This window comes from Mixophyes fleayi, chromosome 4, assembly GCF_038048845.1.
Source record: "Mixophyes fleayi isolate aMixFle1 chromosome 4, aMixFle1.hap1, whole genome shotgun sequence".
NCBI lineage: Eukaryota > Metazoa > Chordata > Amphibia > Anura > Limnodynastidae > Mixophyes > Mixophyes fleayi.
Window position 1 is genome coordinate 137,705,827 of NC_134405.1, and position 24,888 is coordinate 137,730,714.

At 42.4% G+C, this 24,888-nt stretch overlaps 1 protein-coding gene across 2 annotated transcripts in view; it reads right to left on the reverse strand.

Annotated features, from left to right (window-relative positions):
• Positions 1 to 24,888, reverse strand: part of LOC142152134 (TRPM8 channel-associated factor homolog) — a 55,255-nt gene that overhangs the window by 14,380 nt on the left and 15,987 nt on the right. The window contains exons 1-7 of one of the 2 annotated variants that reach the window (XM_075208444.1): positions 19,119 to 19,255; positions 13,172 to 13,793; positions 11,756 to 12,711; positions 6,499 to 6,593; positions 4,774 to 4,987; positions 3,183 to 3,422; positions 2,724 to 3,061 (exon numbers count right to left, since the gene is read on the reverse strand). In XM_075208444.1, coding sequence (XP_075064545.1) covers positions 2,724 to 3,061; positions 3,183 to 3,422; positions 4,774 to 4,987; positions 6,499 to 6,593; positions 11,756 to 12,711; positions 13,172 to 13,788 — 2,460 coding nt within the window. In that variant the 5' untranslated portion in view covers positions 13,789 to 13,793; positions 19,119 to 19,255. Of the gene's footprint in view, positions 1 to 2,723; positions 3,062 to 3,182; positions 3,423 to 4,773; positions 4,988 to 6,498; positions 6,594 to 11,755; positions 12,712 to 13,171; positions 13,794 to 19,118; positions 19,256 to 24,888 lie in introns of those variants that run through there. The other variant, XM_075208445.1, reaches the window with a different exon arrangement.

Sequence of the window (24,888 nt, forward strand, 5' to 3'; positions counted from 1 at the left end):
TGCTCCGGAGTCAATAAGTGCTGGAAAAGACAGTTGTTTATCAATATATTGCAGAAGGACTTGGATAGAAAAGCTAGAATCCATAGGAGAGGGAATAGACATACCTAACTTAGCCTCTCCAACATCAGTTAGGTCCGGTCGTTTCCCGGACGCTTCCCACACTGGCTCAAAACATGACCGGGTTCCCCGCAATAGAGGCACAAACGATTCTTGAATCGCCTCTCTCTCTCCTCCTGGGATAAACGTGCCCCTCCCAACTGCATAGGCTCTTCCTCCGGTGTAATCGGACTCTGGAACCGGGAAGCCAAACGGAATGTGGATCGACGGGAATTTTCTCTCTCTTGGGTGCGTTCACGGAACCGGATATCAATCTGGTTACAGAGAGAGATCAATTCATCCAGAGTAGTGGGTAACTCTCGGGCCGCTAACTCGTCCTTAATACGATCGGACAAGCCTTGCCAAAACGTGGCCACAAGAGCTTCATTGTTCCAACGTAGCTCAGCCGCCATAGTGCGAAATTGGAGAGCGTACTGACCTAGAGTAAGGGTACCTTGGCACAGACGGAGGAGACCTGAAGCAGCACTGGAGACGCGTCCAGGTTCATCAAAGATGCGTCTGAAGGTTTCCAGAAAGGTGGCACAATTATGAAGGATAGGATCATCATGTTCCCAAAGAGGAGAAGCCCAGGTAAGTGCTTGACCAGACAACAAGGAGATTATATAAGCAACTTTAGTCTTCTCCGTAGGAAAGTTACCGGGCTGTAGTTCGAATTGAATAGCACACTGGTTCAAGAATCCTCGGCATTCCTTAGGATCCCCATTGAACTTAGGTGGGTTAGGTATGCGGAGTTGAGACATGGCTGGAACAATAGCGGCAGGGCTACACTGAGAGGGAGCAGATTGTGGGGCTGGAACAGGCGGAGGAGTAGGGGCTACCACCTGAGCTGCTTGAGCAGAGAACGTACCTTGGAGCGTGTCCAACCTGTTAGACAGAGTCTGCAGAATCTGTAATAATTGTTCTTGATTTTTCCCTTGGTCTTCAACCCGAACAGCTAAGTGATCCAGTAATTCCCCAGCGGAGGGATTTCCTGATGCTTCCATGAGTTAGATGGGGGGTCAGAGCAAACTGTTACGGTTCAGATGCCTTAGTCAGTATTTACACAGGCTTACCTAGGGCGCAGAGTCTAACGGCCTTCCGGTCTTTACCTAGAACCACCGCAAGGTAGGATGGGTTTTGCTGCCGAAGAACCGCAGGTCGCGGCCCCCAGGTTAGCCGTGAATTCCAGGTTCTGGAGGTCTGAAGCGGAAGCCGGCTAGATGCACGGTATCAGTTGTATGCCGTAGGAGATGAATCCAGAGGAGTAGAAACACAGCCAGGTCGGTACACAGGAGGTAATCAGATATACAGTGCCAGAGGGAAATCCAGAGAGTAGTCAAGAACACAGCTGAGTCGGTACACGGGATGGTCAGTCCAATTCGCGGTGCCAGGGATTAAGCCAAAGAGTAGTCAGGTCACAGCCAGGTTGGTACACAGGAGTCTGAGGAAATATAGGAGTACACGGGGAGCAGGATCACAGGAATCAGGTACACAGGGAAAGGAAGCCAGGAACAGGAAACACATTGCTCTGACACAGGTAGCGTGTCAGAGCAGAGTAGATATAGAGATTTGAATTCCCCGCCTAGGAGTCACATGACCTGACGCTGGGAGAACCCGGAAGTGCGGGGGCGCCATCGGAGGACAGCGCTGAACTGCCGGAGCGGACACAGCTGCCAGACGACGCTGACAGCGCAGCGGAGCGGGGAACAGGTAAGTTCATGACAATAATATGGCGGTACTCCCACTGGCTTCAGTCATTCTCTGACCACAGTATTCTGGAGTGAAATACTGTCCTCTGGTACCAGTGGGAGCGCAGCTAGCTCAAGCGTACGCAGCGGTATGTATTTATCTTTTGGTATTGGCTGTACTGTATTATAATCATGTATTGAATTGTTAAATTTTGCATCTGCTAAAATAAATTACTTTGTGCCTTGGAAACAAAACACAATCATTTATGCACTGGTTATTTGAAAATGATAAAATTACTTTAATAGTTGTAGATAACAGATTGGTCAGGGGAGAGGGGGGTAATCTCCAGTGTGCACCTAGCCTTAGAGAGGCTGATTTGATAGAGATAATTCTATTACGTGTGCATTTGCTCTTCAGTTTACTGCCTAGATCATATCTACCTTGTCCCCTTTCTCAACTGCTAAGTGATTAAATCCCTCCAGTCTAGGGACATTTCAAGTGCCTAGCAAAGTAGCAGGAGTTAAGGGAATACTTATAAGGTGCATATTTTAGAAAATGCATTGATACTACAAGCTGGAAAAACAGAGTAATTCAAAAAGGCCTGAAACAAGTAATTAAAGTTATGCAAGATAAATTAATCTACTTGCACATGCTTTATGTACATATATTGTTTTTTTCTCAGATTTTTGGCTTGTGAGTGAAGTTCCTTTATAATGAACCATTTCTAAAACACGGCTTTTGAGATGTGACCCAAATCAATCTTAAGCTTAGTAGATGATATACTCAGGAATTTAGCCTAGCTGAAAACTCAGTCTGGTGATATAGTCAACCTCATTCTAGAGTAGGAGTAACACTGTTGCTGATATCATGTCGTTGGTCATGAATTGGAAATTGCAATCTTGCATGGGCATTACTGTGAGGATTACTCTCTGTCATACCTGAAGATAAGTCTCAAGAGCAGTCCATACGTTCCATTCTGCCAAATTAGCTCCATTCTTCAAATACATTCTAATACAGGCATCCCTCTCTTTGGGCATCAAGGATGGGTGAGCTTGATCCCTAGGGATTCCAAACACTGTTTCATGTACATATACAGACCATAGGTTGCATGTGGCTTCTTTAGTGTTAGACGAAATCTCCCAAACATGCTGTTGTTGATTGTGTCCAAGTTCATGTATAGGCCCCCAAATTCCAACTTTCTTCATACTCTGAAGGTCTATTATTTCATTTGCTGATTTGAAATGACACATGACTGGGTATCCAGCATGCATCCAACCTGTAGAAATAGAGGCAAACCATACAAACTAAACAATTATGTGACTGATAACTATTGTAGTTGTGAATAATGCCACAACATTTAATTTGAATGTTTTTACAAATACACTTGTCCCCCTTACCAGCTAAGATCTGCACATCTGTCACAATTCTTTCAGGACGCAGAAATTTCTTTGGAATCATTGCAAGTTCAGCTATTGCCCTCATAATCTTGTCCCATTGTGATAACAGAGCTTCTGGATTCTCTAATGAGCGTATTTTATCAGAGGGGACAGTCAAGATAATGTTTTCTGTTATTAGCTCAGCCCAAGGTGCTGGAAAATTACGAATTGTTTTCAACCAAGATGAAGGGTTGGTCTGGCCTGAGGAGAAATCAAATATACCGTAGTTTACATTATTTTACAATGCAAGATTGTAGCCATTGTAAACAGTGAAAATTATAGTGATATGTCATTGAGAGAAGACAATTTTGTGACCTCCAAAACCTTCTTAGACTTCCATTACCATATAAAACATGAAGCCGCAGGTAGTGCAGGAACATATAGCCAGGAAAATGATGCCCGCCTTGAGAAATCTTGGGACCAAGTACAACTTGACAAACAGGACCCCCACCTGCACTTACCCTTATTCTAGCAATTTTAATGCAGAGCCCATTCTGATGAAAAATAAGCCTATTCTAATGATTACTATAGAAATCAGTGTTCATTATGAAGAACAGTGTACAACACAGACCTAGGACTCCTTTAAGTTTTAGTATGAAAAATCAGGACATCCATGTTATCTAAAGATGGGTAGGCCAAAAAATCCCAAGTAAGGTTTAACAGTGATAGGTAACTATTCAATTTTATTCAATTTTGTTCTGTTTGTTTGGGTGCATCATTAGTTTAAATATGGGAAATTAAAGGCTATACATGATGTGATTATACTACATTGTCTGGTAAACTGGGTGTTCGTTGTTATACTTAAGTTTTAGCTAGACTGCCCAGAGCTGCTCACCATAGGGTGACTTCTATCATTGTAGGATGTAGGGGGGGTGTCTATATAACAGCCCGTCAGATAAGCAGGAACTGCCCTGAGGAAGCCACACCCCTGTGGAAACCAGAATAAAAGTGAGATTCGCCCCACCAACATGTGTCTGATGTTATTTGTTTACTGTATTTTGTATTGTTATACCATGTACTCTCTTGTCGTGGTGCTCTATAAATAAAGGTTAATAATAATAATAATAATAATAATAATAATAATAACAATAATACACCCCAGCAGAATCTAGGAAGATTAGAAGAACTTGGTAGGTCCAAAGCTGCATTTGTGCTGGAATTTTTATACTTTGTACATTGACTTAACAGTTTTTCTATGGTCCTTCTGATTGAAAGATCTATAGTCTATCCAATTAAAAGATGTCTTAGAAAAGTAGCGTCTCTTGTAAACAATTTCAATGATTCTGCTTCAGTGTCGTTCCACATTCTGCCCTAACCCTCAATTAATGCATTTTGCAAGTATGTATAAGCATGCGTGAACACTCATACTAAAAGTAGGCCCAATAGTGCAAGATTCACATATTTGCACTGCAACGACCCTCACGTGTGACTGTTCCAGAAACTAGTCATACTTTAATATCAGGAAGCAATATTACATAACATAAGTTAAAAAAAATTATCTTGGAAGCATATAAAAGACTAATAAACACTGAATACTGAGTCATATACTTACCATTTATGAAGGTTGGAGCTGGCTCCCCTCCATAGACTGTAACTGGAACAATACCTAGTTGGCTTTTCCCTTTGACAATAACATATAGAAGTCCTCCCCAGACACAGGATATCACAACCTTCTCGCCAAGAACATTCTTTTTACGAACAACCACTGGGGCACGATACAAATCCTTTGCTGCACTCAGGTCATCTGACTGACAGCCAATCTGGACCTGTGATACACCAAGCAGATAATGTGAGTAAAATTATATTACTCATTACCATACATTGTGGTCAGCACTCGTGCTCCTCATCTGTTGGAGTATGTTCTTGTATGTAATAACTAAATATTACATATGGCATTGTTCTGCTCCAAAAACGGAGCTTAGCAGCTCAGTGTACATTACTATATAGAGCAGTGGTGTACAACACATCTGCTTTATATAATACTGCTATATTATATTATTATGGGAGAGGCAAGCAAATTTGTGTGGAAACACAGTGGAACAAGTGTTTTATCACTTTACATGGAGTACTAAAGATTATGGTCCTGCAGTACTGCTGTGCATCTCCCCTGGACCATAGGGCATAGGGAGATTTCATATTCTATCTTCTTGTGCCAGTGCTGAAGTAATTGTGCAGAGCACATCAGAGAAAAGAGAATATAAAATCTCTCTAGATCCAAGATGACTGATATCCCACTGTTCGAGTACAGCCCAGAAAGAATGAGTGCTCTAGTTAGGTAAGTCGGAAATCACTAATCACTTATTATTTCTATAAGGGGGCACTAATCATGTATTATTACTATATGATTAGAACTTCATCCTCACAGCACTGTGATCATGACTTTGATTACCAACCATGGCCTTATCTGTGTGGAGTTGGTATGTTCTCCCTGTGGGTTTCCTTAGGGTGCCCCGGTTTCCTCCCACATTCCAAAAACATACTAGTAGGTTAATTGACTGTTATTAAATTGAGCTTAATCTCTCTCTCTCTCTGTGTCTGTTTGTGTATTATGGCATTTAGACTGTAAGCTCCAATGAGGCAGGGACTGATGTGAGTTAGTGGCACTATATAAATAGCTGCTGATGATGATAAAGGGGGCGCTAGTCATTTATTATTTCTAGAATACTTTATTATTACTATTTGGGGGCAGTATCGGGGCCCTCCCAGAGAATGGCCCGATGCTGAGTAGCATAGGTTTTTACACAGTGTAAGGGGTAAAACCGGATATTTCCAATCTAGTTAGATACATTTCCAGCTTTTGTTTGGGAGTGAAAACAAAACCCCACATGTTTTCCTGTTTGGTGGAGGGGGGTTTAATAATAAAAAAGTGTTTGGTTAGACATCCCAACATTTAAAATAAAGACAGACATTAAACTTTTTGTACAAACCTACAAACTTTTCAACATATTGCAAACATGCTTGTGTCTCAGCAGGCCTTTGTGCACAAATTGACAGAATTTCTATTCAGAGGACAAATATAGCACAAAACACGCACGTTTACAGAAATACACATTGACAGTATTTCTAATAGAGAAGTTACAATGTTGAGAGACAGAGGAATATGGGTCACAGGTCACAAGACGGATTGATTTTCCAAAAGATTGACAGCTAAGAGGTATAGATAATTATTGAGACATCCACACCATCCTCATAAAAACACAGAAAACAGAAAAAATAACCCTCCTGGGTTGCAACACATTATCGTACACAATAACAGAGGGGTGTTTCTGAAGATCACCTGGAGACCTTTCCCCACAGCTGAGGCTGGAAACACAATTGTTGCAGTTTTTCTTGGAGGGAAGTAGAGTCCAGTACTTCTCCAGGCATCATCACCTGCAGCAGAATACCAACATCATCACATGTATTAAAGCATAATCACTCTGAACAAACAACACGATCGAAAATGACTGACAATGTAATTTTCTCTGTACCATAAAATAATTCTATAAGTAGTGTAATGGTAGAAGTGAAGACATGTAAGCTCTCAAAGGCAGGTCCTCTCCCCCTATTGCCTCATGACTTCTACTGTCCATCTTCCTTATATGTCCTTGTAATGATTTTGTTGCATTCTGTGTGATTCCCTACAGGTTTTTTTTACTCACACCCATTTATCCTTTTAGGTGTAATTGTTTTCATGTATTTTCTTTAATTAGTTATGTCTTATCTGTATTTGTACAATTGTCCGGCGCTACAGAATCTGTAGCGCCTTATTTATAAATAATAATACAAATGAAAAATAGGAGAGCACTGATACAGAAAATGTAACACATTTTATAAAAATAGATATATAAAAACATATATGACACTGACCAAGGCTGACGTTTTACATATGCCCCTGTGATACAGATAAATATCCAATGACTTATAGAAGATGGCACATATAATATGTTTCACAGAACATGAGATTGTATTCTCAAATGGCTTATGTGACGAAATGAGTTTGATAACCCTGTGAGCATGTCTCATTTCTCACATAATGTGGATTATAGTACTTTTTATAGCCCATGCTGTTTGTTCCCCAGCTCACCAGACTACAGCTGCATTGTCCAATAACATGTGGCTAAGGGGACATTGTAGTTCAGTGTACATATGTATATTGTTTATTGTATATTGATAACTTGAAGTAAGGTTGCTATTCATTGTCTTTAAAGTGAAGCCAGGGGGATTATGGGTAGAGATCAGGTTGCCATGTGCCTGAGTAGGAAAACTAATTAGTGTCCATTGTTCTCACCAGGCTAGTCCAGACAGGCCATCTAACAGGGGAGGTTCTCTGAAAGGACAGCTCATCTTCACTCCCCTGTCCATCCCCCCCCCCCCCCCCCCAGTCCAGCACTGACCAATGGTTAAGTAGAATAGATGCAGGGGTTTGCCCAGGGAGGGGAAAGACTGTGGAAATTAGACCTGTGATATATAAGGAACAACTCCAGGGGGAGGGGTGTTCATGCTGGGATTTGATTCAGGAAGGTGCAAGATGGAGTTTTGAATTGTCGTTTTCTAACTCGAGTCTATATATGCAGCTGAGAGGGATCCATGAGTCATGAAGTCTGGACAGCAGGTGACTATATCTCCTTAAGTTATTGGGGTAAGGGACAGATGATGTGGTAAATCTGCCTGTCATTTATTTACTGTGTGTACATAATATTCTAGTGTTGTTTGTATGACAATAAATATACTGTTGTATTTTTATAACTGCATTTTGCCTGAGTGACCATACGAATCCTAGAAGGTACTGGGTAGCACTGGGCCAGATAAACCCGGTATCTTCACATTTTTGGTGGCAGTGGTGGGATCACTCAGTCCCAGGTTCTCTCTGGGTAGAGCTGCAGGGGAACTGTATCGTGATACATTCCAGGGCTCTGCAAAGCAGTTAGCACTAGAAACCAGTTACCACATTATCCTGAACTTACTCCTAAAGACTTTAAGGTAGAAAGTGTCACGAAAAGCGTTGTGGGCTTTAGGCGAGGGAAGATGCCGCCTAAGTGACGATTTGATAAGGGGAAGCGCACCCCGCCAGAGGAGAGCGGAAGATGGAACCGTGTCTCAAAGAGAGGAAATCACAGTGAGGTGATCCCTGGAAGTAAAATGGGTGTGAGCTCTAGGAACAAGAGAGCAGATCACAGCCCAGTGTTGAAAAAGTTCCCAAAGGAAGGGATGAAGCAGTCTAGTACACCCAGGAGAAAGGTGTACTGGGATGAAGGACTGTGGGAGTGTCTGCAGGATGGGGATATGGATGTGTTGCACCACCCCACCACAATGCAGCACATTTTGGATTATTGGGATGAGGAGTGCCCAAAGATTATTATGTGGGAAGGAGCCAGTCTACAGGAGAAATTGGAGAACCTGTTGGATGTGTTCCTAATGTTGAAAGAGGAGGCACGTGCCTGTAATTTTCAGGATGAACCAGAATGGGATGATTTTACACATGAAGTTATATGTACTATGCAGAATCTGGCCAAGGGAGAATCCAGATACAACAATATTCAGCAGTACAAACCAGATGGAAATAGACTATTACAGCACAGTGACATGCCTGATGAATCCCCTGCAAATGTACTAATAGAATCTGTCCCATTAGCAGATTCTACAGATCCACTAGAGACAATGAGTATGGAGGAGCTGATAGTGGAATGCCAGACCCGGGGTGTACCTTACCTGTACTGCACGCACAGGGATATCCTCAAACATCTTTTAAAAGATCAGGAGAATCCCATCAATGCCTTCAGTGTCTATAGGAAATGAATGCTCACTTTCGGTCCCCACATACCTCTCTGGGAACAAATGCAATGTCTGCAACAGAGTTTTGAAGAAGCAGAGGATGAGGTATGGCGACAAGGACTTACGGACACTGAAATGTGGCAGGATCAGTGTTATCGAGTGAATACTGAAAAATGCCAATTGCAATATCTTTTGTCACACTCTAAAAAAATGGCTGCTCAGTCTGTTAATCAGGGGGAGGTCCATCCCAGTGGATTATACACAGTTGCCCAAGCTACTATCTTGGGGGAGACTGGAGAAGAACTGCTTGGTGAGGATGTTGTACCTCTGACTACTCAAAAAGGATTAGGAGAAATCCTCCCATTTGGTGACTTGGATGGAAAACAGCTACTAAAATTGGCAGATGAGGAGATGTTGACAGAGGGGGTGTCTGAGAGGGCTCCAGAACAGCAAGATTCACCAGCCCCACAAGCTTTGAACCATCGCACTCCAGCTCCAAATCTGGGAATCCAAGACCCAATACCAGAGGCCTGCACTGGACCATCCACTTTGTTTTGCTACCAGGAGGACAAGTCTGTGTCCAATGAGGATTCACACTACCCCGATGCGCCAGAGGTGAGGGAAGTAGTGCAACAGTTGGATGTGGTAGCAGGGGAGGGCGGATGCACACGAACATACTTACAGGGGCACCCACATGTGGTTTGGGAGGGGGAAAGAGGATTCCCCATAAGCAAAGAATTAATGGAGCCCCCACGCTTGCGTGCCACTGGGCAGTTGTCCCTTGAGTGTTTGGGGGAGGAGGGATTGGATCTTTGCCAGAAACCAACGGACAAGGAGCCAGAACGTTTGCCTGCCACTTGGCAGTTTTCACTCGAATATGTGGGGGAGGGGAGCATGGTCTCCAGAAACAGAGGACAGGCCAAGGGACTATTTGCAGTTGGGCAATTAAGGGTGGATAAGGCACACAAGGGATGGTGGACTACAACTCTCCTACCATGGATGTGTGCACCGGAGTGGCCCAGTTTTATTGTTGTCTCATCTTATGACACAGGGCAGCATAAACCCCCACTCCAGCTGGGTGGGATGATATGCCTGCAGCCATGGGACCCTGGTGGGAGATTGAGGAACTGTGTACTGCTGTCTACCTTGCCATCAGACCCAGGAGAAACCCCAGCAGGCCAGAGATTTTGGACTTGGGGGAGAAAGGTTTACTTGGAGCAAGGGAGCCACTGGGGAACAAGGGCTAAAAAAAGTAGGGGAGGTATATGTGACGAAATGAGTTTGATAACCCTGTGAGCATGTCTCATTTCTCACATAATGTGGATTATAGTACTTTTTATAGCCCATGCTGTTTGTTCCCCAGCTCACCAGACTACAACTGCATTGTCCAATAACATGTGGCTAAGGGGACATTGTATTTCAGTGTACATATGTATATTGTTTATTGTATATTGATAACTTGAAGTAAGGTTGCTATTCATTGTCTTTAAAGTGAAGCCAGGGGGATTATGGGTAGAGATCAGGTTGCCATGTGCCTGAGTAGGAAAACTAATTAGTGTCCATTGTTCTCACCAGGCTAGTCCAGACAGGCCATCTAACAGGGGAGGTTCTCTGAAAGGACAGCTCATCTTCACTCCCCTGTCCAACCACCCCCCCCCCCCCCCCCAGTCCAGCACTGACCAATGGTTAAGTAGAATAGATGCAGGGGTTTGCTCAGGGAGGGGAAAGACTGTGGAAATTAGACCTGTGATATATAAGGAACAACTCCAGGGGGAGGGGTGTTCATGCTGGGATTTGATTCAGGAAGGTGCAAGATGGAGTTTTGAATTGTCGTTTTCTAACTCGAGTCTATATATGCAGCTGAGAGGGATCCATGAGTCATGAAGTCTCGACAGCAGGTGACTATATCTCCTTAAGTTATTGGGGTAAGGGACAGATGATGTGGTAAATCTGCCTGGCATTTATTTACTGTGTGTACCTAATATTCTAGTGTTGTTTGTATGACAATAAATATACTGTTGTATTTTTATAACTGCATTTTGCCTAAGTGACCATACGAATCCTAGAAGGTACTGGGTAGCACTGGGCCAGATAAACCCGGTATCTTCACAGCTTATAATGTACTTATCCAAAAAGAAACTATTATGCACTTTCTGTGATCTATCTCAAATATAACGTCAGTTGAGACAGTTATTTGGAACAGGCTGATTCTGTATTAATATGAAACAACGTTCATGGCTTCCCAAGGACTTTCAAAGTCCTTGGGAAAGCTTCCCAAAGCTTTCCTAGGACTGATATAGAGTACTTAGCTGCATAGTCAGTCCTCCACTTGTGAAGGGGCAAGTCCACCACACAGTTTAAATGTCGAATGGTCCTCAGCTGCATCAGTCCAATGTTGGAACTAATAAACTGTCCCGCCGGCAAGCAAAGAGAAATGTACTAATAACCAAATGTCTGGCAATAATAGTAAATGTACTCTGTTATCAGCAATCAGTAACCACAGTAGTATTTGAGAATAAACAGAAAAGCATTAGCCTCCTGTTCAGTGTGTCAGCATCTCCTGATGCGTTTCTCCGCCCCCTCCTGTAATCGGCGGGTTAAATAAATAATAATATGCATTTGTAAGAGTACTTCTGAACTGTAGTGTCCTGGTTCTGTCTTCTGACACAGATGACCCAATGTGATCTAGCTAAGTTGTAAATAAGAAATGTTGTTTTATGCTATTATTCATATATATTGTAATATATCTTTCTATCATATATTTTATAAAGATACTATACCAAGGTTTGTTGCATCAATCTGCATTGTGACAGGAGGTTTATCCAAATCAACACTGCACAATGTTGGGTCATCCAGGACATCCAGGCAGCTGACCTCTTGAGCCAGGGACATCATGAAAGCCTCCTTGGAACAGCTTTTCACTGGACACTGTTCATTAATATTGTGTATACTGTATTCCTGTACTAGGTGTACTAGCTCTTGCTGTAGTGAAGAAGTAAGAGGGCTGGCTGGCAGCTTCATAAAGCTTGACACGTCCTGTCTCATCTTTAATAACCAAGAGCTCAGAGGGGGTTTCAGCTCTGCTTTATTCCTTAAGTCATGCAAAAGCTGCCAGATTGCTCTGTAGAAGTGGTATGTAATAGTAGATGCCTGAGGATCAAAAACTTTATAAATTCCTTGTTCAATTGTATTCCCCAGAATGCTAATCCCAAACTTGTTGAGAATTTTATTTCCTGGGTATTGAGAATGTAATTCTGAATTGGAATAGGCCCAATACCAGGACTGGCCAGCAATGAGCAGGCCTCCTCCCTCTGCCACAAACTGCTGGATTGTTTCTGCCTCCATGTCACTGTAAGATGTGCAGCAATAAACACTGAGCCCCGGAACCATGTTAGATGCTACGCAAGATAGTCCTTCATTCTGCAAAATCTGTAGGAGTCCTCCCAATTCCTTATTAACACCAATCTTCCCCTTTCTACCCATATCTAGCCATGAAATAGTATTAATGGTGAAGGTCTTAAGCTCAGGTTTGGACAGGTACTCTTCATGTGTCTCCACAACAATACGCCCTCTGCCATAGTATGCAGCACCAAAAAAGCATTGATAGTCATCAGTCATTCCAACTGGAAATGTCAAAGGACCATGCAGCAGAAGATCGGAGGGAACACTACGACCACTGATGTCCAGATTGGTAATGCCTTGCAGAAGAACCTGTAAGTCTCCTGAGAAGTCAACACTATAGAAGAGAAAATAATCACAAACATCAGCACTGTACAAAAACATCAAGACACAGTCGATAGAATGCTGAGGGGATCACTGAACATTGTGACAGAATGAGAATTATAAGCAGAGTGGAGATACATGTACACTGTCAAAACATTTGATTCTACCCAGGACAACATATTTTGACATCACTTCTCCTAAAGTAAGGAGAATGGTCCATATTGCTATATTGTACTATCATGGAAGAGTAATACAGTTATACACGGGTGCCACGATCGGTGCTTGATCATTCTATTAGTCTAAATAAGTATTACTCCATCTATATATGTAACTTTTTGTTTAAATATTATTGTCTTCTTATAGTTCCATTAGCTAGCATGCAAGTTTTACATTTAATGGGGTTCTAGCATGTCGATACACTAAAAACTGTATTTACAGTATTCATAAATACATTGTAAACTGTGTTTACTTACTCATTGTAGAATGGGCTCCATGGTATATTAGCACTCACGTTAAAATTTCCTTTTTCTCCATATTTGTTGGTAAAATACACCCCAGCAACAGATGTTATATTGTTTCCTGGAAAGTTGCACCAAACATTATCTTGTTTGTGACTATAAGACCAGTGCCAGGCTTGGGCTCCAATAAGAAGACCTCCACCCTCCCTCAAAAATGAGACAATCTCCTGTGCCTGACTGTCGCTATAACCAGTTGTGCAGAGCACTCCTAGATTTTTTTTCAGACCAGAGATCTTCTCAACCTTGTGCCCAGAGGTAGAGAGAGTCTGTTCCAGGAGACTCAAGCTAGTGTCAACACCAATAACTGCTTCTGATGATGGTTTCAGCCAGGATATTGCATTCTTCAGGAAAGCCAGAAGTTGTGGTAGGTTCAAATATGATTCATGGGCCATGACCACTATCCGGCCCTTCCCATACTTAGAGGCAGCAATGAGGACATGTTTTCCAGGACTCACAAGCACCGGGAATGCACTGTCACCAGTTAGGAGCAGTCTGCAAGGCACACTGTCCCCAGAGAAATCCAGACTAGAGAGACCCTGGACAAGAGAGCGGTAATCTTCACTAGCTGTCATATTTCCTATAAATCACAAAAATAAAACAGTGAGTGTGTGTACAAACGAAAGTGATTGCAAAGTACAATCAAATAATATGTTACTTGCATGGCTTGTAAGTATGTCGATCTAAATATAAGTGGGGCAGCCAGTCTATTATACAATGGAAATTACAATATCTTGTCGAATATTTTAAATTGCTGAAAGACCAAGGAAAAGAAGTGTACATCAAGGCATTCCAGGATGTATTGAAAATATAAAATTATTCAAATTTTATTGGTATACATTAAAAAAATAATAGTAACAACCTGGTTTAATGGAAAGTAGTGGAAGATATTTGAGTCTATTTTTGTTGATTAATTAAGAAGCTAAAGACTCTCAATTTGCAGGTATACCAGTATAATTTCATAAGGACTTGGATCACTTTATAAGGACATCAAAATTTGTAATAAACTCAGAGTGGAGTCAATAATTTTGCACAAATAAAAGGCTTTATTATATTTTATTAATGAGACAATGAAACAGTTGCAGTGTTACACTGCATTGTTATATAACTTGTAATGTCAGCATAATATACACACTATGTTTGTTTTTAACCTTATTTCGCTACTTTCTGGTATACCAGGTTGTTACTATTATTTTTTAATGTATACCAATACAATTTGAATAATTTTATATTTTCAATGCATCCTGGAGTGCCTTGATGTACACTTCTTTTTCTTGGTCTTTCAGCAACTTAACATGTGTTTAGGTGCACGCTCCAATTAATGAATAATACTGATACTTCGAATATAATTGGATGATAATATTTTAATAAGGGGATGTATTACACTATTACCTAGTGCGGTTATATCTTTCTCTGTTAGTACCCAAATATGTTAAATGTAAGATAGGATCTTGTAACTAGCACTGCAATAAACATGTACCAAAACATATATTTGTCTCTCTGCTTAACTGATCTGGAAAAGCATTTAATAAGTTAGGTATAAATGATATATCTCAGATAAATCTAAAATCATCTTTTTAATAATACTATATTTATTTCAGACCAAAGTTCAAACCTGTTAATAAATTGCTTACTTAGTTCACTAAACAAGTCTGTTCAAACATGGGAACACATCGCAACCCTATCAGTCATTTCTTAATAAAATTTCTTAACATCACTCTGTGTTTAACTCTAAAACAGCCATTATGTCCAATAATAAGAACATAATTGGATTTCACTTGTTTTAATTGGTCTTGCCTGAAAATGTGGTTGGCTAGTGATCACACTGGCCCCAATCACACAGAGATGTGCATGCAGTCATCATCCACAATGCATTGCTTCAATAGGGTCTGATCATTTAGCTCAATTGACCAGGTCAGCAGAAATCTGACCCAAACAGACTTAAATCAAATGGACAGAATAGAAAGTCCAGGTGGCCGATGACATATATGGTATCATCTGCCGACTAAAACAAGGAAGTTCTTTGTACTTAGATGCTACTGTTTAGCATAATTGGTGAACCAGATTTGGCAGCAATGCATATAAAATAAAAATCATATCTTGTGGTACACCAATAAGGCCATATATGACCATATATGAGCAGCTGTAGACATATATACAGAAACTAAAAGTATATTTATAACTATCAGTATCAGCTAATTAATATTAACATAGTAAATATCTATTTTTTTCCATCATTGTGAAAGCAGATTATTAATTTATAATGAACAAGAACATAGATAAAAGTATCATTGAAGCTCCACCATGTAAAAATATTTATTTCATAATTAAACAATGATAACTTTGACTTTTGTGCAGTTTTTATAGATATACTAGACCAGGGGTCAGGGAACTTTTTTACCTTTAACCCCAAAATATATTTATATACGCCGACGTTACCCCCTTGATTTGAAAGGAAGGAAATCGTATATAATTAATTATTGGAATTAAAAAAATTTATTGAATCTATTCAAAATTTCTTTGAAAGTTTCAACTTCAAAACTTCAGGTTTTGGAGAAACGATGTTGCTTCATTTTTGATACGAGAGCATCAATATTGGGGCATTTTGATGTCAGAGCAAATTGGATACAGTCTTCAGCGTCCAATCGATTTCTGTGCTTTGTTTTCATATTCGTTAGAGTGGAAAATCCTTGTTCGCAAAGGTAGGTTGTTGCAAAAGGAAGCAACTTTTTGACTGCCTTCTCATGTACAATGAATGCCTTTGCAGCTGTTGACATCCAAAAATATGACAGATCTGCTCTGCTTTGTTTTCAAATGCAATACGTGCTTCATTATTGCATCAACGCTCAAGAAGTACCTCTGCCAACCCTTGAGGCTCTTCTTGTACAACAGCAATTTCACTTTTAAAGGGGTCTACAATCCAACTGACAGCATGTGAATCGGCAACATTACCCCCAGGAATTTCATTTTTACCCCATTTGGGGTAATTTACCCCTGTTCCCTGACCACTGTACTAGACTGATAACAGATAATTTTCCTTTTCAGTGCAGACAGGTCTGAGAAGCAGTGTTGTTACAGAGCGGGCTCCATGCTTCTATCACTGATTATAAATATGTCTAATTACTTTTTACTTTCTGTTAGTGCACCTGTTCTAGGTAACAGAGTTGAGTGGTGATTGTTTATAAACTAGTCGCTCAATATATACGAAGACCCATAAATCAGGGCCATCTTTTCCATTGGTCACGATGGGCATGTGCCCGGGGGCCCCACGGGCAAGGGGGGCCCATAGGCAGGTCTCCTAATTAGAATAAATAATCCTGCAAAAGAAAAAACCTGCAAAAAAACCCTTCAAGGGTCACTGAGCAAGTAACATCTATCTATCTCTGTCTCTATATATCTATATCTATATCGGTATCTCTATACATCTATATATATATATATATATATATATATATATACACATGTAGGGGCCCTGGTGCACTGCTTTGCCCGGGGGCCCATAATGTTGTTAAGATGGCCCTGCCATAAATGCTGTTATAAAGTCACAAATTCTTATTTGCTTATCATGCACCTATTTTTACAGGACAATGCATGAACTACATAGCAACATAGAAGAGAAGACAAGTATTAATGTGATGATGGGACATGGGAGAATGGAGAGTTGGGTGCTCCATAATACTAGGAATAGGCATCATAATAATAAGATGTGCAATTTCCCAGTCCATAAACAGGATTCTCTCTAGTTTGGTATATGTAAATGATTAGGATTTGGTGGGATTACATATTTCTAAATGTGTTCCTATTTCTTTGGGTACTGCTGGGCTTTTCAGTTGTGCAAATTGTCCTTAACAATTTGTAAGTGTTGCAAATCCATATATTTCTAATTATTTCAGAAATATTACATTAATATCACTATTGTTTCTGACAATTTGGAACATAGATTTCAAAGAACAACTTACTTACATACCCTTAGGCAGTGGTTTTCACAGCCTACTAGCTTGCAAGTTTTTCTGCCCCAAAAAATATCTGGCAAGTTCTGCAAACTTTGATCCACAACATGTTTTCTTAAGGACAATGACACAAATTAACTTTCAGTTTAAGGTGGAATATCTTAAGAAAAACCATGTCCCAAAAGGCTACATACCTGGGGTCTGGCATTCATACTACCTGGTGTGTAACCCTACGTCTTGCCTGTGCCCACCTCTACTCCACTTCCTTCTGCACACTCGTGTTGGCAGGAAGGTACCAGTGGATAACACGCTGCCTTCCTCAATGAAGGCCAGATAATCAGGAGTAGGGAGAGTGTGGCATCTAGGCAGACTGTTGCAAAACCAAGATATAGCAATCCCAAAGAATAGACTTAAACATTAAAAATAAATAAATTATTATATATCTCCAATTAATCTAAAATCAGCTTACTTATTTCTAATTCTACATTTATTTTAGACCAAAGAAAAAATACTGCATAATACAGGCACCATTAATGTCAGGGCCGCCAAGAGAAATTTGGGGCCCCGGTACAGCAACCTTCTGCCCCCCCCTCCCCACACACATAGATAGAATGAGAAGAGATGTGCGCCTCTGTCAAATCAGGTGTGGCCACATAGTGATGGGGGCGTGGCCAACATGGGCTGTGGCTGTGGCTGCCCCTCTTTACAGATGACATTATGGGGGGAATTCTATTAGCCACATATTTTGGCAGAAATCTTTGCTCATTTTTCCTCGCACCCCATAAAAGTGCAAGAAAAAATGAGTGGAGATTTCTAATTGCCGGCAATGTGCACGGCATGATGTCCGTGCATCACATTAACGGCAATTGAATTTCCCCCATTATGTATTAAAATGGTATTATTCTCACCTACTTGTTATTGCAGCTTTCACGCCACCCACTGGACGAAAAAAAAAGTAATTTTAATTTTTTTTAACTACCTGCCAGCGGGGCCCCCCAGGCAGGACCAGGCCCGAGTAATTTGTAACCGCTCCCCCCCCCCCTCTCGGCGCCCCTGATTAATATACATAAAAGGCATCATCAAGAATACATAATCTGCATGAATGGAAACATGAAGATAGACTGGCTGGATTAGGGCAGTTACATAAAATTCTTCAAAGCAATGCTTGACAATTATCAATAAGAACTTCCAAAAATATGCTTGACCTCCAGTTAGGAAACCTACAGTCATGAGAGGTAAAAAACCCCATTACTATTCATAAAAATAATTGCGGAAGGAATAAATAGAAATTCCATGCATAGCAGACTTTTTTGTGTCTAAGCAGATCCAAGACAGCTATTCATGAAAGGAAAGTGGCTATTATCCAATACTATTAAAAAAACTTGCAACACTTAATCACAGGGCATACAAATACATTTTAGTGCTTCATAAACCAAAAATCAGTCACCTCTGAGACATAATTGTCCAATTACAGCTCCCCACAAAGTTAATAACACATCAGTGTGAATACAAAACTCATCTATACATCAATGCAGTATTTTGGTACTCTGCATATCTGCTAATGCAGTTCAACCAGTTTTTACATGCTTTACATAGGGAAGCATCGCCCGAGCCCCCCCCAGTAAAGGCTAACGCTGGCGATAGTATTCATGGTCCTGATTGGGTACTGATGGATATGCATATATGTATGACATGAAGGAAAGTAAGCACTCCACAAATAACTGTATATAAGGGTATATATCATCATCATCATCACCATTTATTTATATAGTGCCACCAATTAAGCAGCGCTGTACAGAGAATATTTGTCACTCACATCAGTCTGTGCCCCATTGAAACTTACAGTCTTAACATTTCCTATTTAATGATGAGAGAAAGAGAGAGAGAGAGAGAGAGAGAGAGAGAGAGAGAGAATGTAAACACAGTTTATTTGTCATGCGATTCATCATACATACAGTAGTTGTCACTGCGGCAGATGAGACTGGAATGTGAGGATGAAGGTAGAGCCACTAATTCAGCAAAGTTCTGTTTATATAGAGTTAGAAAAGATGTGACTCACAAACTTGTACTACTCCAAGGGAGCATGGGGTCAGAGGGAGGAGCAAGAGAGGGATGGTGAGGAAGTAGCTGGACGGAAAGGGGAAATAAACGGTTTACTGTACATTTTAATATGTTGCTTGTCAGGGGAAGGTCCTATTGTATTGTCACGAACGCCAAGCCCGACCCAGATGCAGCAATCTGAACAGCTGGCCGTGACTGGAGTCACCTTAGTCACTTAGCAATGAGTACACCTTTTCTGCCACCACACAGGATTTATTATGGTGTCCTTACGTTCACCAGAACCATGTATTAATGTTTCACACTTAAATCATATACACATGTAGCATGAGCCTCCCTGGGCTTCGTAAATTCACAAAGAATCACGGGGAACACGCTAGATTAAATTTATTTAATCTGAAAATTATTTCCAAGGCTTATTTACAAAAATGAATAACAATACATACAATATGTGTAATGTATGTATAATAATAAATAGGCTCTTTAGTGTTTGGATTAAGTGTTTCTAATCCCTTCAGAAGTGATTTATATTGTTTGTTCCTTTTCCTTGTTATGTACAACTATAGTGGGTAACCATAAATATTTGATTCCCATTGATCCGGATATACAATATCTTATGACTATTATTAAGTATTGAATTGCTATAAAAATAAGAAATTGGATTATGTTCCATTGGGGGCAGGGACTGATGTGAATGATTATATATTCTCTGTACAGTGCGCTGCATAGCATGGTGGCACTATATAAATAAACAATAATAATAATGAGATAAAGACTTTATCACTGTGTTGCAACAGCACAATGTTTATTACTGTGCTTTAAAAAAGGACAATATTTTATTATACAAGTGCATACACTAAAATGCTAGAGCTAATTTCTACTTAAATTGATTAATCGGAAGCACCCAAGAGACTAAGGGCTAATTTACTGGGATGGTACTCCCTGAAAAAGCTTATTCGGTAAAACAAGGCAGTGAAAGCCACCCCAGGCCTTTTGATACTCCAGTGCACCTAGGTGCAGCTCAGCATGGGAACCAAAGAGTAATGGGTCAGCTTTGAATCTGTGAAGGGTGCCCCTAGTGGCTTAAGCTGCAAAAATGCACCCGTACCGCTGAACGCCTCTGGAGAAAATCCCGCTCCCTGGCTGACTTCCTCCACTTTAAGTTCATCCTCTCCTCTTATAGCTCTGCCCTCTCGCTCGCCAAGCAATCTTTCTTTAAATCCCTCATCTCTTCCAAGTCCTCTAACCCCCGCCGCCTCTTCGCCACCTTCAGCTCTCTCCTGGCCCCTTCTCCTCCCCCTCCCCCCTCCTCCCTGACTGCCACCGACTTTGCCTCCTTCTTCTCCTCTAAAATCGAGTCCATCCGACTTGACATCGCCTCCTCCACTCTCTCGTCCACCCCCCCTTCTCTTCCGTCCTCTCCCCCTAGCCACATTTCCCTTCACTCTTTCCGCCCCACCACGGGTGAAGAAGTCCACTCCCTCATCTCTTCCTCCCCCCCTTCTACCTGTCCCCTGGATCCTATCCCCTCCCACCTTCTTCGCTCCCTTTCCCCCACCACCTGCTCCCACCTCGCTCACCTCTTTAATCTTTCCCTCTCCACCGGCATCTTCCCCTCTTCCTTTAAACATGCTCTCGTATCTCCCATTCTTAAGAAACCTAATCTCGACCCCACTTCTCTCTCTAACTATCGCCCCATATCTCTTCTCCCCTTTGCCTCCAAATTACTCGAAAGGCTCGTCTGCAGCCGTCTCACCTCCTACCTTTCTGTTCACTCCCTCCTTGATCCTCTCCAGTCTGGTTTCCGCCCCCTTTACTCCACCGAAACTGCCCTGGCTAAAGTTACCAATGACCTCCTCTCTGCTAAAGCCAGAGGCCACTTCTCCCTTCTTATCCTCCTTGATCTTTCTGCTGCTTTCGACACCGTCGACCACCCCCTCCTGCTCCACACCCTCCAGTCCTTTGGTCTCTCCGGCCCTGTCCTGGTTCACTTCTTACCTGGCTGACCGTTCTTTCTCTGTCACCACCTCTGGGTCTCTCTCCCCCCTTCCACCCTTTCAGTCGGGGTCCCTCAGGGCTCTGTTCTAGGACCCTTACTCTTCTCTCTATACACCTCTTCCCTGGGTGAACTCATCAGCTCCTACGGCCTCAAGTACCACCTTTATGCTGATGACACTCAACTCTATCTCTCCTCTCCTGATCTCTCTCCCTCCCTCCTCTCTAGGGTGTCCGCCTGCCTCTCTGCTATCTCCTCCTGGATGTCCTCTAGATTCCTTAAACTCAACCTCGCCAAAACCGAACTCATTGTCTTTCCTCCCCCTCATATTTCCTCCCCCTCTGACCTCTCAATCACTGTCTGCTCCTCCTCTATCTCCCCTGTCCCCCAACTTCGCTGCCTCGGTGTCATCCTCGACTCCTCTCTCTCCTTTGCCCCTCACATTCTCTCTCTTGCTAAATCCTGCCGCTTCCAGCTGCGTAACATCGCACGCATTCGGCCCTTCCTCTCCCAAGATGCCACCAAATGTCTTATCCACTCTCTGATCATCTCCCGCTTGGACTACTGCAACCTTCTCCTCACTGGCCTCCCCCACTCTCATCTCGCTCCCCTTCGTTCTGTTCTTAACGCAGCCGCTAGGCTTATCTTCCTTTCTCGTCGCTCCTCTTCTGTCTCCCCCCTCTACCTAGCTCTTCGCTGGCTCCCCTTCCCCTACAGAATCCTGTTCAAGCTCCTCTCTCTCACATACAAGGCCCTCGCCAACTCCACTGCTCCCTACATCTCGAACCTCATCTCTATTCACGCTCCATCCCGCCCTCTCCGATCTGCCAATGACCGTCGCCTCTCCTCCCCTCTGATCACCTCCTCCAATGCGCGTGTCCAAGACTTCTCCCGCGCTGCCCCCCTCCACTGGAACAAGCTCCCTCCCTCCATCAGAACATCCCCTAATCTGTCCAGTTTCAAACGGGCTCTAAAAACCCACCTCTTTCTCAAAGCCTTCCAGTCTCCCACTTAACTTCCTACCTTTTTCTGCCTCTTCCCCCTCCCCTGACTCTGCCCCCGTTCCCCCTTCTCTCCCTCTCATCCCTGTGTCTCTCTGTCTGTCTACCCCTCCCCTTAGATTGTACGCTCCCTTGAGCAGGGCCATCTCTCCTCCTGTTTCCTTCACTTCTAACTCTGCTCTCCAGCTACCTTTCCCCCCACCCCTCTGGGGGTCTCCCCGTCATCCGTGCCCTTCCTCTTGGGCTCCAGCGCTTGTTGGTCTTCCCTCCCCCTCTCTCTAGCTGTGCTTTGAGCTTACTGAGTTACTGTGCTTATTGTTTACTGTACCGTGCTGTCCCACCTTGTATTGTACTTGTTTGTCCCTGTACGGCGCTACGGACACTTTGTGGCGCCCTATAAATAAAAATTAATAATAATAATAATAACTTCAGGCTGTACTTGTTCCCCGGCTAACTGGTGGGTACAGACAAGAGGACCCCACTGGTGTGTACAGGCAAGAGAGCCTCCCTGGTGGATACAGACAAGAGGACCTCCCTGAATACATGGGTGTTTAACACAGTTCACATGTGGGCGGACAGTTGTGTGGTAGTGTGGTGCAGCGTAAATAAAACTGGACGCCAGGCCATGCCAATTCAAAACAGGAAATTTTACTTTATTTCGCTCCTCTTCCTCCAGCACAGATATCATAACGGTTGCAAGATTATTCATTACTAACACCAATCTCCTCCTGCACAATGTTTCAGCAGATGTTAATACTAGCTCCACTCATCACACTTTTCCACAGTACTTATAAACTAACAGTACGTTGCATACCAGCCATTTCTGCTGGAAGCAGTAGTTCCTCAGACACAGACCACAGATTTAATCACACAGGCTTTTATCAATTTATTCAGCTCAGCCAATCTCAGGCATGCAGACAGGCAACTCACAGATCCTCAGGAATGCCATTCCACTCTTCTCTGCCATGCAGTTTCCAAACCTCCATACCAGCTGCTCTTCCCAATTAGCTGCACTACACTGTGCAACGACCCTCTCCTCATGGTATTGGGATCTTTTCCAAGGGGACTTCTCCTTGGGGTCTCACTGCCTCTGTGTCTGCTGTGGTAGTGTTGTTTCTGTGGTAGCCCTGAAGGTAGGGGATCCCCCTGCTGGACTCTTTTATTGTGGTCCTGTAACTGTTGGGGTCCTCAACCTTCCTCTCCTTAATCTGGCACCCATTGCAACCCCCATACACCTACTTCCAATATATTCGTGGCACACAAAGCTTTGGAGAGTACCACTCTGGTGCCGTCTATAAATTAGGGGTCTGCACACCCCCTAATGGGGTCATTGACATGCCTCCCACAGCCCCCGCACTGCACCCTCTTTTTACTGACCCCAATGCGATATTAATTAATTGGGTTATTCTCATTTTATTACTCCTACAGGGGCTATTGATAACTAGTACCTCGCGACAAGTGTACTCCCCCAAACCACGGACCTGGGAATAACAACACCTTCCCATCTTCCCACCTTAAAATGGCTGCCTCCTACGCAAGCCAGAATCTTTTATAGATTCAGGTTCCCACGACCATGGCCAGCAGTGGTGCTCAGCATTTTTGAACCACACCCCTTGCACATGCCTGCTTACAATGGAATAAACTTCCTTCAGACAGCACCATAATCTCTAAATAGCAATGTTACAGTCCCGGTCACAGCTTAATATCTCACTTGTTTCACTTTAATACCTTGAATATAGCAAAACAAACCATAAACTTATTTGTCTTCATATGAGTTCTGCTGACATCTATTGGGTTTTACACCAAAGATGCTTCCTTCTGTGCTGGCTTTTAAACCTGGAACTTTATCTGCAAACATACATCTGGGCAATAGTCAAGCAACAGTACTCAATGGCTCCTTGTGAGTAGATCCTCCATAATCCCAGGCAACATTAACACATCACAACTCACATCAGTCACCTACTAGCCTCCGCCCCCTTTCCCCAAGAATATCCTGGAGCCATCTAGTACATTCAGATGCCAAAATGCCAGTTTTTTTGGGTGCTTTTTGTAACTTGTTGAAGTGTCTGTCTCTGCATGCTTCTAGTGCAGTCTGGGTCTCTAGTGTGCAGTCTGGGGCTGTTTGTCCACCTGAAAATGGCAGACACAAATTGCAATTAACTTCCCAAAGGCAGGCTGGGAGATGTAGATTTGTGAATGAGTGCATGCAGTAATATACCTGTGATTTGCAGGGTATTACACTTCTTCATAGAGGACAGTTAATCCTATTTGACTTCTGGGGGTAAATGTATCAAAGTGCGATTTTGCAACTCCAGCGATTTTCTCGGGAGAGTTGAAATTCGCCAATGTATGAAGCTGAGATTTCATGCAAAATCGGCAGAGTTGTGCTTCTATCAAAATCGCTATTTGCAAAATCGCCAGAGATCAAACTCACGACTGTTTGCCACTGCAGCTATACAGCTCTCAAATGTATGAAGCTGCGAGTTAGCAAACTCAGGAGAGTTTAAACACATTACTGTTATACTGCCCTGGCAGTGTTAAAACTGTAAAGAATAGATAAAAGTTGAAAAAAAAAAAAGCGTGAGGTCCCCCCCACTATTCATGCTTAACCCTAGTGCTGCCTGACTAGTGCTGGTCCCGTGAAAATCAGGGAAAAATTTTGCATGGGGT